The sequence below is a fragment of the Macrobrachium rosenbergii genome, chromosome 54, assembly GCF_040412425.1.
Source record: "Macrobrachium rosenbergii isolate ZJJX-2024 chromosome 54, ASM4041242v1, whole genome shotgun sequence".
Taxonomy (NCBI): domain Eukaryota; kingdom Metazoa; phylum Arthropoda; class Malacostraca; order Decapoda; family Palaemonidae; genus Macrobrachium; species Macrobrachium rosenbergii.
In genome coordinates, this window is record NC_089794.1 from 27,346,863 (window position 1) to 27,361,551 (window position 14,689).

The 14,689-nt window shown below is 36.5% G+C and overlaps 1 protein-coding gene across 1 annotated transcript in view; it reads left to right on the forward strand.

The window, feature by feature from the left end:
• Nucleotides 1-419: 419 nt before the first annotated feature.
• Nucleotides 420-14,689, forward strand: part of LOC136834901 (uncharacterized) — a 46,455-nt gene continuing 32,185 nt past the window's right edge. Inside the window, exon 1 of the mRNA XM_067097720.1 lies at nucleotides 420-1,066. Coding sequence (XP_066953821.1) covers nucleotides 557-1,066 — 510 coding nt within the window. The 5' untranslated portion in view covers nucleotides 420-556. The remainder of the gene's footprint in view (nucleotides 1,067-14,689) is intronic.

Below are 14,689 nucleotides of genomic sequence, written 5' to 3' on the forward strand. Positions count from 1 at the left end.
GTTATTCATTCAAAATAATGATGCATATTCTGTGCTGATTCATTCACTGAAGAAAAATTGGGTTATCGAAAAAAATTTTCATTTTGTTTTGTTTCATTCACTGATGAAAAATTTAAGTTTTCATTCAAAATAATGATGCATCTTCTGTGTTGATTCATTCACCAAAGAAGAATAGAGTTATTCATAAAAAAAAAAGATTCATTTTCTGTGCTGACTCATTCACTGATGAAAAATTTAAGTTTTCATTCAAAATAATGATGCAAAAATTTAGGTTATTCATTCAAAATAACGATCCATCTTCTAAGCTGATTCATTCACTGAAGAAAAATTGAATTATTCATCTGAATTATTGACGTACTCATTAAATGCATTCATTCACTAATTCATTCTCTGCATCTTTCTCTCCCCTTCCCCTTCCCTTCCCCCTCCCCTCAACAGAGTGATGGTGTATCTGTGGTGGTGGTGGCTGGAAGCGGAGATGGGCGTGCGGTGGGTGGGCGGCGGCGTGTGGCGGTGCCGCCGCTAGCCTAGCCCGCTCGCGCGCGCGCCGTCTCCGATGCGCCGCAGCAAGAGCTACTGTATGAACGCAGAAGCCAACCGCCAGCACCACCCACCCCCGCCTCCCTACGGGGGTGTCGTCGTCCACCCGCCCACCCTCTGCGGCCCCGATTGTCCCGGAGGAGGAGGAGGAGGAGGAGGAGGCCCTCAGGAGCCGCCCACAGCCGCCGCCACCGCGTCCGTCGTCGTCACGGGATCCCATCACAGCGTCGACCTCTGCAGCGCTACGCCCACGCGACCGGCCTATGGGCGTGGCGTGCCCCAGTGGAGCGACGGTCGTGGGCGTGGGGGAGTAGGAGGAGGAGGAGGAGGAGGTGGCTCTACCCACAGCGTGGGTGGGAGTTCTTGCGGGGGCGTTGTGGAGGGGGGGTTGGGTCCTTTGGAACCCCTCCTGCCGCCCCTTCCCCCGGAGTTGGAGGAACACCTGCGCACCTGTCGGTGCACCTGTAATCATATGGGATACGGCAACTACCAGCTCGGTGGCATTCCTACGACTGCACACTCAACGGTTGGTGGCTCTGTTTGTTTGGTTGTATGTTTGTCTCACCTGTTTTATTTATCTTTTTTTCTGGGGGGGGGGGCACTCTCAAAGGACTGATTTTTTGCTATATAATTTTTTTCTTTGGGAATTTTCATAAATTTTCCTGCTTTCATTTTGGCTCAGAGGACTGATTTTTTTCTGTATATTAATTTTTTTCTTTGGGAATTTTCATAAGTTTATTTTTGGGGTTTTTTTAGAGCTCACAGGGTTATTTTTTTCTCCATATCAATTTTTTTATTTCGAAAATTTTTGCAAAATACATAATTTCCAATTCATCTTCCAAGTTTTTTCTTTATCTATATTTTCATCTATTCCCAGTTACCTGGTTTTTCTTTTTAGCTCACAGAGATGTTTTTTATTTAAATTACTTTTTTTTTCTTTACAGTTTCTTATATATAAAATAAATAATTTCCAATTCATGTTTCAGGTTTTTAATATTTATATCTATTACCTGTTTTTTTTTTTTTTTTTTTTTTGCTCAAAGGACTGATTTTTCCTGCATATGACTTTTTTCTTTAAAAGTTCTTATATAAAAATAAATAATTTCCAATTCATGCTTCAGGTATTCTTCCTATCTATATTTTGATCTATTCCCAATTACTAGTTTTTTTTAGCTCACAGATATGTTTTCCATCCATATTAATTATTTCTTTAGAAATTTTTTGGATGATTTTTTCCAATTCATCTTTCAGGTATTTCCTGTAGGTATCTATATTTTAATCTACTAGTTATTTCCTCTTTTCCTTCCTATTTTGCTTTAACCATTATTTAGTATATGTTTATCATTTACAGGTGTTCATCAACAGCAATACATCATACAGTCCTTTGCAATTCCACATACAAATGTATTATTACGTGCTGCGAAAATTTATTTATTAATTTTCATATACAAACGTATTATTACGTATTGCGAAAATTTATTCATTAAATCTCACGTACAAATGTATTATTACATACTGCGAAAATTTATTTTTTGAGTCTCAAGTACAAATGTATTATTACGTACTGCAAAAATTTACTTTTTGAGTCTCACGTACAAATGTATTATTACGTACTGCGAAAATTTATTCATTAAATCTCACGTACAAATGTATTATCACGTACTGCAAAAATTATTTTTTGAGTCTCACGTACAAATTCTCTACTGGAAAATGTATTAAGTGTTTCTCTAATAACATTGCAATCTCCTTTACGAGCTCATAACTAATGCAACCCAATACTTCCCCTTGGGTATTATATTCTTACTACACATCATAAGACAATTACATGGGCACCACCTCTCTCAAACAGGTAACCTGGGTAATTCAATACGATTTAAACATTCCGTTTGTGCTTGCGTGCGCTTGCGCAATTGCCTGTATGTGTGTGTGCATGCGCATCTGTGTGAAATGAGTTTCATCTGTTTTAATTCGCATGAAGCTTCCATTTTTTCTCTCTCTCTCTCTCTCTCTCTCTCTCTCTCTCTCTCTCTCTCTCTCTCTCTCTCTCTCTCTCTCTCTCTCTGCGTGTCGTGTGTGTGTGTGTGTTCCTGTGTATGAGCATGTGTGTGAAATGAGTTTCATATGTCTCTCTCTCTCTCTCTCTCTCTCTCTCTCTGAGTGTGTGTGTGTTCCTGCGCATGCGCATACGTGTGAAATAAGTTTCATATGTCTAACTCACACGAACCACCACCCCTCTCTCTCTCTCTCTCTCTCTCTCTCTCTCTCTCTCTCTCTCTCTCTCTCTCGTGCAGCGGACCGGCTAATTAACGACACTCCCCACTAATCCGGCCCATTCTAAGCACCGTCTAAGCTTACATTTACGTAGAGGCGTCCACCTGTGGACGAGGGATACATTTCACAAAAATCCCCGAAAAAGAGATATGGCCCACCTGTCCTGTCACCTGAATGGAAACTAATGAGGCCTTTTACGGCCGCTGAGTCGGGTTACTACTTATTTCAGTAAAGGCCAGGTGTGGAGGGAAAAAAGGACTCTCTCCAAATTAGAGGGGATTAGAGACCCGCATGTTTTTTTTTCTCACGCGGGATAAATTTTTAGTAATTGAGAGCGAAAATAAACTGGTTGGTGGGTGTTTAGTGGCAAAGGTGAGAATCGACTTTTTTTTTCTGTCTTCCTCTCTGCTGCTCGTTCGTTTTGGGTGAGAGGGTGTAATGTGATATGAAGAAGTTTGTGAGTGATTACCTAACTAGCTTTGTATACTGATCTGTTCGTATCTCTCTCTCTCTCTCTCTCTCTCTCTCTCTCTCTCTCTCTCTCTCTCTCTCTCTCTCTCTTTCTACTTTTATACATATATATATATATATATATATATATATATATATATATATATATATATATATATGTGTGTGTGTGTGTGTGTGTGTATATATACATATATATACAATATATACAAATATCCATATATATACAAACATATATATATGTATATATATACATATACTGTATATACATATATATAAATATATAAAGAAACAGATGTGTACAGGGCTATAAAATGAAAGAATAAAAAAATTACCATTCTCACTTTCCCATTTCCAAAAGAATCCTGAAGGAACACCCACGAAAATAAAATGAGAGAGAGAGAGAGAGAGAGAGAGAGAGAGAGAGAGAGAGAGAGAGAGAGAGAGAGAGAGAGAGAGAGAGTCAAATAAACTAGGAGCTCGGAATCAGGAAACAGGGCGTATAAATAACACAAGTCGTGACATATTGCATCTAACAAGGGAATGTTTATTGCAAAGTGCAACGAGAGAAGATCCCTCCTGCAAATGAAAGGGCGGAGGCAGGAAATGGCAAGACAAATACACAGAGGAATATCCGGGGCATAAAAGAAGGGGAAATGCTGTAACGTGATAGTCTGAGAAAGGGATATCTCTGCATTCTCTGTTGTGCAGTCCAGAGATCGTGTTGCCATCTTAACAATGACTTCTTCCACATTTTTTTTTTGTAATGTAAACTATACTAAGGTGAATGTTATTATGTTGAATAATTCTGAGGTGAATGGTATCATACTGAGTAATCCATCTATTAACTCATTTATATTTTTACCCATTTATTTTCTTCCACTTTTTTTGTAATATAAACTATACTGAGGTGAAACTTCTTCCACAGTGTTTTTATAATGCAAACTATACTGGGATGAATGATATTAGATTGACTTATTTATATTTTTACCTATTCATTTTTAAATTTGTTTACTTGCCTTTTTTCTAATTACTGATCCCTTTTCATATTTCCTATTATCTTCTGTTTTTCTTTGCTCTTGGCAAACTAAATTGAATGCATGTGCTTATTTGTATGAGAGAGAGAGAGAGAGAAACTAAGCTGTCCGTCAACTACAGAAGACAGTCTCGGGGGGGGGGATTAGGAAAATACCTTTAAGAAATACCGTTCGTTCCCCGTGCAAAGTAATCTCTGGATCAATGTCAGAGACTCCTATCATCTGCGACCCTCATATAAAAATATATGATTTATATAAACTGCACCCCTGTAGATTTAACTTTCATCAAGACCAAATGTTCTGTCAGGACTTTTTTGATGCAAAATCTCGACGTACCCGTGTTGAGTGTGAACGAAATAAGAAAGCATATTGAGAGGCGTTGGATACCCGCATGTTTAACTACAAAAAGTATACGAGAGTAGAGAGAGAGAGAGAGAGAGAGAGAGAGAGAGAGAGAGAGAGAGAGAGAGAGAGAACCAGAGTCTAGAAGGCAATTTACTGCTAACACGGTAGGGAATATGCTTTTTCCCTCTAACTGAAAAAGAGTATCACATTGTGGCCCATACTATTTCACCTTTTCATAAATGTCAATTGATATTTTTACTCTTACCGAGAGAATATGAGAGATATTTCTCAGAGAGAGAGAGAGAGAGAGAGAGAGAGAGAGAGAGAGGGATAAATAAATTCAATATTTTCCGATTTGGTCCCCACGAAAGTCGCCTCTGAGACAAACCTCCTGTGGTTCCTTACTTCTTCAAAAGTTTGAGCAGCTTTCCCTGAGGGTGGGGGTAAGGTTTTTTTTTTTTTGGGGAGGGGCGGGGTAGGAAGGTGTCGTCTTGTCCCTTTGAAGACACCTGACACTGACACCCACCTCCAGCGGGTGTTGTGATATAGACCAAAGGAACTGGGTGAACATGAGCGCGTGTGGGTGATTTTTTAATCTGGAGCATTCCAATTACTAAAGCGAAGGTCTGCTAGGTTTAATCCTCTCTCTCTCTCTCTCTCTCTCTCTCTCTCTCTCTCTCTCTCTCTCTCTCTCTCTCTCTCTCTGACAAATACACACACACATTCCTCAGTTCGGTAAGAGTAAAGATTATCAACTGATATTTGTAAAAGGGCAAAAAATTACGGATAACAGTATGACTCCTCTCTCTCTCTCTCTCTCTCTCTCTCTCTCTCTCTCTCTCTCTCTCTCTCTCTCTCTCTCTCTCTCATAAATAAAATGAAGAAAATCTTTTGTATGATCAAGGAAAATCTTTGTCAATATTTTGTTGATGAAAACTAAACCCCAAAAATTTTATTATCATGATACATGAAAATCGTATTCAAATTTTAATTTCTAACAATGTTAATTTCTAAAAGTGTTAATTTCTAACAATTTTAATGTCTAAGAATGTTAATTTCTAAAAATGTTAGTTTCTAAAAATGTTAGTTCCTAAATGTGTTAATTTCTAAAAATGTTAATTTTCAAAAATGTTAGTTTCTAAGAATGTTAATTTCTAAAAATGTTAGTTTCTAAACATTTTAATTTCTAAAAATGTTAGTTTCTAAACATTTTAATTTTTAAATTTTAATTTCTAAAATGTTATTTTCTAAAACCGTTAGTTTCCAAAATGTTAGCTTCTAAAAATGTTACTCTAAAATGTTAACTTCCAAAAATGTTACTTCCTAAAAATGTTAATTTCTAAAAATGTAAGTTTCTAAAAACGTTAATTTTTAAAAATGTTGGTTTTTAAAAGTGTTAATTTCCACAAATTTTAATGTCTACGAATGTTAATTTCTGAAAACGTTAGTTTCTAACAATTTTGATTTCTAACACTGTTACCTTCCAAAACTGTTAACTTCCAAAAATGTTGGTTTCTAAAAAGGTTAATTTCCAGAAACGTAAATGTCTCAGAATGTTAATTTCTAGAACATTTGTACTTCGTTTTTCATATCTGAAACGCTAAAACTCATTCTTTATACACACGTATGAAATAAGAAATCATTTCACTTATCTACTTCCACCTTCTCGTAAAGCATTTTTGCGATACTTTCTTACATATTGCAAAATTATTTATAAAATTATATTTCACACAAATGGAAACTATACAGTTTTATAGATGACAAGTGAAAATTCTGAATCTGAAAATGTATAATGGCTTTATTGGTGACAAGTGAAAATTCTGAATATGTAAATATATAAAACATAAAATAAAATTAATTTTTAGTATATATACAGCTGATGTGATAATATCCCATGCAATTAAATATAGTAATGAATATTTAACTGATTTAAAAAACCAACCAATGACCCATGCCGTACTAACAATTTTGGTTTGAAGAAATAAACTAATGATACTTTTTCTCTTAATTTGTGGATCGTGAATAAGTAAACTAAAGCTAAGCTTTGCATTCTACCCTTGTAGTCTATAACATGACAGGAAAAAAACAACAATAATATTGACTGCAAACATTCAAACATGCAAACATTCCCTCCTTCTTTTTTTCTCTTAATGTGTGGACCGTGAATAAATAAACTATAGCTAAGCAATACATTCTACCCTTGTAGTCAATCCCATGAGAAGAAAAAAACAACAATAATATTGACTGCAAACATTCAATCCCTTTTTCTTATTTTTTGGGTTGTGAATAAATAAACTGCAGCTAAGCTCTACATCTATAAACAACGATAACATTGACGGCAAACATTCGAACATGCAAACATTTCCTCCTCTCTCTTTTTCTTTTTTTTTTTTTTTTGTTCTTATTTTTCGGGTCGTGAATAAACGCCAGAGAGCAAAGTGCGAACAAATAATACTGCTTATTTCACCCGCACGCTTGAGCGGACACCAAGAGCTTTGAAAATGGGCCCAGAGGTAAGTTAGTCTGTCATAATAACACTGCATTGCAGCCAGATCCGCAAGTGTCGTGGCTCTCTCTCTCTCTCTCTCTCTCTCTCTCTCTCTCTCTCTCTCTCTCTCTCTCTCTCTCTCTTAAAAGCTTCCTTCCAAAGAAAGCCACAAGGAAAAGTGAGGAAATTCGCTCTCTTTTTTTTATGACAGACGCCAAGAAGGTCTCGAGTTTACATTCGGATTGCGCAACGAGGAATGCAAGGTTTTGGGGAGAGAGAGAGAGAGAGAGAGAGAGAGAGAGAGAGAGAGAGAGAGAGAGAGAGAGAGAGTCTAGAAGAAGAGCGAGAGGGAGAATCTAGAATTGAAGAGCGAGAGGGAGAGAGAGAGAATAGAAGAGAGAGAGAGAGAGAGAGAGAGAGAGAGAGAGAGAGAGAGATGGCCTAGAATGGAAAGGAAAAAAGAGAGAGAGAGAGAGAGAGAGAGAGAGAGAGAGAGAGAGAGAGAGAGAGAGAGAGAGAGAGAGAGAGATGGCCTAGAATGGAAAGGAAAAAAGAAAGAGAAAGAGAGAGAGAGAGAGAGAGAGAGAGAGAGAGAGAGAGAGAGAGAGAGAAAATGTGCTGCTTCTCGTAATGAACATTCATTAATTTGAAACTGTTTAAAACGACACGTGAAATACTTTTCCTGTCTCTTAATGTCTAAATACCCAAACCGCGCCTCCCCCCCTCCAAAAAAAAAGCAAAATACAACCCTATTACAAGCATAATCACAAACAACAACAACACGTCACAAGAACAATGAAGATGGCTACCGGAAATACAGTAAACTAAGAGTAATATTTCATATAGAAACACAAATTTTAATTAATAAATATTTCTCCCCTATGAAAAAATATTAATTTCGAACGCTGTCGATGAAAAATATGACGGAAATATTAATTATTACGATGCAGGCAGGATTTTTACGGGGATGCAATTTAATTGACACGAACGTTCGATAATTACGGTTCCAAAATATTTCGGGACCGTTCCACTATAATGTTGTTATTACTATCTAGAATATAGAATATAGGATTTAGGCCAAAGGCCAAGCGCTGGGACCTATGAGGTCATTCAGTGCTGAAACGGAAACTGACAGTAAAAAGGTTTGAAAGGCGTAGCAGGAAAGCCTCGTAGTTGCACTATCAAAATAGCGTAAAAATATGCCGAAGTATCTTCGGCAAAATCGAGTTTTCTGTACAGCGTACAATGTTGAATGAGCCGCAGCCAATGAAACTTTCAGCCACGGCCCGGTGGTGGCCTGTCCTATAGCACTACCAGACGCACGATTATGGCTAACTTTAACCTTAAATAAAATAGAAACCACTGAGGCTAGAGGGCTGCAATTTGGTATGTTTGACGATTGGAGGGTGGATGATCAACATACCAAATTGCAGCCCTCTAGCCTAGGTAGGTTTTAAGATCTGAGGGCGGACAGAAAAGGTGCGAACGGACAGACAAATAGCTATTTCAATTGTTTTCTTCCACAGAAAACAAAAATTGTTAGGAGAGGGTGGAAAGTAATATAGAAGAGTGAGAATATGATCGGAGGTGTAGTAAAAGAAATGAAAGGGGTTGCAGCTAGGGGCGGGAGGGACGCTGCAAAGGACCTTAAGTAATGCTTACAGTGCACCACATGAGGTGCACTGACGGCATTAACCCCCTACGGAGAGAATACGCGGTGAGTTCATTCAATAACATATGGTTTTGAGACTATAGGCCTACTGCTGCGTGGCTTTTCTCCAGAGAAACTGACTCAATGTTACAATAAGTTAGTTATCATAACAGTCATTATAACAGTTAATCAAAAAAGCTAGTTTCTGATTAATAAACGACTAGGTCTATAGCCCAGGATTGCAAGGATTGTGCTTCTTTGACTGATGAGCATACTAAGTAACGCGTAGGATTTTATGGTAGGATTTTATTACCTCTTAATGTTGAGATTTTCTTGTCATGTCAGCCATATTGCACAGAAAGTAGGAAATCCTAGCAGCATATCAACTGCTGTTGATACAGCTGTAAAATCTTTCAAATATATATATATATATATATATATATATATATATATATATATATATATATATATATATATATATATAAGACCTTTATATATATATATATATATATACATATATATATAAGTATATATATACTGTATATATATATATATATGACCTTTATTATAATAATATACATATTATATATATGACCTTTTTATATATATATATATTATATATTGTTTTATATATATATATATATATATATATATATATATTTATATATTTATATATTTATATATATAATGTAAATATATATTTATATTTATATATACATATGTGTGTGCGTGGGTTTGTATTTTATATACAGACGAATAGATAAAAAAGATAACAACTCAAGAATCCACTTCTAAATATACACACATTCGAGAGCTGGAAAAAAAAACCCAGCTACGATAAGTGCCCAAAACCGCCCCTAGAAACCCTGATAAGCTGGTGCATTTTGTAACAGACCACTACTGATTGATTTATGAGGGATTGTTAATGATGTTTACCCTCCATGATAAGGAAACTCATTAGGTAGACGTTACGGTCTAAGTGCTTATTCAGCCTTAGAGACTCAAAGAAAAGATTCATTAATGAGAGCACTATAAATAGGCTACAGGGAGGCTGCCTTGGCATAGACCTTCTCTCTCTCTCTCTCTCTCTCTCTCTCTCTCTCTCTCTCTCTCTCTCTCTCTCTCTCTCTCTGTGGTCAGAGCCATTATATTCACACTATTGCCTGACATTCTCTTGATTGACAGTTCCTTTTCGGTTGCTCGTCTCTCTCTCTCTCTCTCTCTCTCTCTCTCTCTCTCTCTCTCTCTCTCTCTCTCTCTCTCTGTGAAGACAAAAAGTCACAGAGGAAAATAAGTCTAAACAAAGTCTTAAACTCCTTTTATTTTCTACATTTGTTTTATGACGACCAAAAGGCACAGGTAAAAATAAGACTTAAGAAACTCCTCTTATCTTCCGTATTTGTTATCATAAAGACCAAAACATACAGAGGAAAATAAGTCTTAAGAAACTCTTGTTATCTTCTGCATCTGATTCGTGAAGACCAAAAGTCACAGAGGAAGATAAGTCTAAACAAAGTCCTCTGATCATCTATCTACATTTGTTTTATGAAGTTCAAAAGAGTCACACAAGAAAATAAGTCTAAGCAAAGACCTAAACTCCTCTTATTTGCTATATTTGATTCAAGAAATCCAAAACCCAAAGATGAAAAGAAGTCTAAAGAAATTCCTCTTATCATTTGTATCTGACTCAGGCGATATTGACCTTAACAAGTAAATAATGCGCCGAAGTTTCTTCGGCGCAATCGATTTTTCTGTACAGCGTATAATGAAGGCCACCGAAAATAGAGCTATCTTTCGGTGGTCTCGGTATAACGCTGTATGAGCCACGGCCCGGTCGTGGCCTGTCTAATATCGTTGCCAGATGCACGATTATAGCTAACTTTAACCTTAAATAAAACAAAAACTACTGAGGCTAGAGGGCTGGAATTTGCTATGTTTGATGATTGGAGGGTGGATGATCGACATACCAAATTGCAGCCCTCTAGCCTGAGTAGTTTTTAAGATCTGAGGGCGGACAGAAAAAGTGCGGACAGAAAAAAATGCGGACAGAAAAATGTGCGGACGGACAGGCAAAGCCGGCACAACAGTTTTCTTTTAGAGAAAACGAAAAAACCCAGACATGGCATGCCTACCTTCTCCTATGATTACGGTACGTCTTTGCATTCCGCCTCCTGCCTCCTCCCCCCACCCCTAGCCAAACAAAGTCAGGAAATTTAAGGTAACCCAGCTTTAATCTGCATCTAATGCTCCCCGGCAGCAGCAGAACCAGAAGAAGAAGAAGAAGTAGGAGAAGAAGAAGAAGTAGGAGAAGAAAAGTAGGAGCCTTATCGTTAACCGAAAGAGAGCACATTCCGACAAGGGAGCATGATTGTCGTCCATCCGCCATTCGCCTGTCGACACAAGCAACAACGCGACCTTCCCGAGCAAAGCAAATAGAGAGAGAGAGAGAGAGAGAGAGAGAGAGAGAGAGAGAGAGAGAGAGAGACAACATCCGGACAACGCACACACACGCAATTCCCGACGACCAGCGCGAGTTTCAGGCGTTCGACCGTTTTCCAAAAAGATTCGACTGCGAATAGAACCTTCGTCCTGACGACGACGGTTCTGTGAGGGAGAGAGGGAGGGAGGGATGGAAGGGGGAGGGGAGAGGGGATTCCCTCCGTGAACGATGGGAAATGGAACGGAACGGGACTCGTTGTTTTCAGCACCGCATTATGCCGTTGTAGTTGTCCGGTCATGTCGAGTTTATTATCTCTTGCGATCAAGAGAGCGGCGTCTAGTGTTTCCCTTTACCTACTGGGATGTATTAGTGTGTGTGTGTGTGTGTGTGTGTGTGTATGTGTGTGTATGTATATATATATATATATATATATATATATATATATATATATATATATATATATATATATATATATAATATATATTTATATATATATATATATATATATATATATATATATATCATATATATACATATATATATATATATATATATATATATATATATATATATATATATATATATATATATTACGTTTATTACAAAGCAATCATAACTGAACACTTAGGTCAAAGATAAAGAAGAGAGAGAGAGAGAGAGAGAGAGAGAGAGAGAGAGAGAGAGAGAGAGAGAGAGAGGAGTGAACGGGAAAGGAAAGAAATGTAGAAAGGCCAGCAGTCAAGTCTGAATGGAGGAGAATTCTTCCCAGTCGTAACAACCTCCTCAGAGGAGATTGGATATTCCTCAGTGTCAGTGCCAACCTCTACCTGAGAATGTCTCCTTCGGATTCTCTCTGAATATCATCGTATTACGGGAGGGATCCTTTTCATTTCTTTGTCTGTGATGGGATCTCTCTCTCTCTCTCTCTCTCTCTCTCTCTCTCTCTCTCTCTCTCTCTGTCTTCTGTGCATGATTTATATATATATGTATATATATATATATATATATATATATATATATATATATATATATAGATATATAGATAGATAGATAGATAGATAGATAGATAGATAAATAGATATAGATATATCTATCTATCTATCTATATCTATATATATATAGATATATAAATATATATATATATATATATATATATATATATATATATATATATATATATATATATATATATATATATATATATATATATATATAGCCTACACACGAATATGCGACTTAAAAAAACTCAAGCTTCTTTTTTGTAAGAGCTAAAAATGACGTAAAATATCCACGAAATCTACAGAAAGTGTACTAATTAAGCTATACCCTTTATAGTACGAGTCTATCACTCGAGAAATATATTAGGCGACATTCTTTAAAAACTTTGTAAATCGCGATTACATACCAACGCGTTTTTGCGGCAACACTTTCATTAAAATTAAAAAGTAAGAAATAAAAAAATCTTTCGTCCTATTAAATGTTGACTGAAATCAACAAACCTAGGATAACTTGGCTATTATATATATATACATACCGTATATTAAATATATATGTATTATACATATATGAAATTGCGTGTTTCTATTTATTGATCGACGATTTCATTAGTCTTAACTGTATCAAGATTATAACCCCAACAATAATTAATTAGATGCAATCTTGCATGACATCTTCGTTATTTACGTTACCATAACCTTAAATGATTTGTAATTAGAGCTAAAATTACGTAAATCGTGTCAATGCGACAATTAAACAAAAATAAGGCTTTAATTACAAATACATAAACTATAATGTGTTTTATCGTGCATTTGCGGCATAAAATCACCTAGATACTACTTGTTTTGTCCCGTTCTGTCATTTTACAAAGTCGTATGGTAATAATGAAAAAAATTCGCTCAAACCCCCAGCCCCTACATTTTGTTTTTGCTTTTCCAATATACAGAAGCACCATACCCATACCCATACCCGTACCCAAACCCATACCCATATCCTTACCATACCCATATCTATACCCATACCCCTACCAATATCCATTCCATATCCATTCCGTGCCCATACCCATATCCATATCCATGCCATACCATTCCCATACCTATGCCCTAAATATTAATAAGCATGCCATGTTAATAATAATACTAACAAACAGGTGAGTAATGATTAGTGATGAAGATAATGGTGATTAATGCGAAAATGATCAAAAACTATACTCGCGCACAATTAATAACCATTAATACACACAGAGTATGTTAATAACAAGCTTGAAAAACCTGTGAATAATGATTGACGATGAAGATAATGGTGATTAATGAAAACAAATTTCCAAAAACTCAGTATGGCCATACACAGAGTCAAGAAACATTAATATACATATAATATGATAACAATAATCATGTGCGTAATTATTAATGATTATAGAGATTAATGCAAAATTCTAATTAAAATTTCCCAGCCAGTTAATAAACTAATAAACATTATTATACATGATTATTACGTTAATAACAATACTAACAAACTTGGGGATAATAATGAATAACAAAGTATTGGTGGTTAATGCATAAAAAATAATCATTAACAGATGAAAATATAACGTAAAAAATAATCATTAACAGATGAAAATGTATGTAAAAAGATGGGTAACGGTAAAAAAGACAGTTGTACTCACCAATTTTTAAGAAGTTCTTGTCGTGTTTATACTTTGTGGAGTTGTCAGTTGTATTAGGCCTAATTCACAGACAGGCAGGGCCATCAACACGTAGTTGAAAAGACTAGGCCACAATTTGCACAATTCCAGAAGATTTTATCGTGTTTATCATTCGTAAAGTAGCCAGCTGTATTAGGCCTAATCCACAGGCAGGCAGAGGCCATCTTTTCAACGCCGCAATTTGCATTTGTAGTAGTACGCCGAGCTGACAGGAGAACGACGAGGACATGAAATGGTCTGCTTTAAATCCATGGCTACACAGACCCTCGTAGTCGTCACAGAGTTTGGCAGGCTTCGCGGCACTTGGACACCACAAGTACTTTTTCACTGTGTGCCTTTTGTTCTCTTTCGAGGTGACAGACATCTGTTCCAGCCTGTTTCTCATCAACAAGAGCGTTCGTTTGCCGCTGCCAACGTAGGCCTGTCGCAAGCATCCTTCGTTAAAAGGCGAAAACCGGTATTATAATGGCGAATGAAAATCTTGTTGTAATGTCCTAAATTCACCAGGGCAACATAGGCTAGAACTGGTTTTTTTTTTTACACCACTCTTGTTAAGTTTCTTTTTTTTTTTTTTGGTACCACTCTTTTTAACAGTTTCTTTTTTTTTTTGGTACCACTCATTTTAAGTTTTTTTTATTTAGCCACTCTAACAGGTTTTTTTCGGTACCATTCTTCTTAACAAACTTTGGCAGGGCAGACTAAATCTTTTTATCTTTTTTTATGTCTTTTAGCAACATTAACAGCCCAT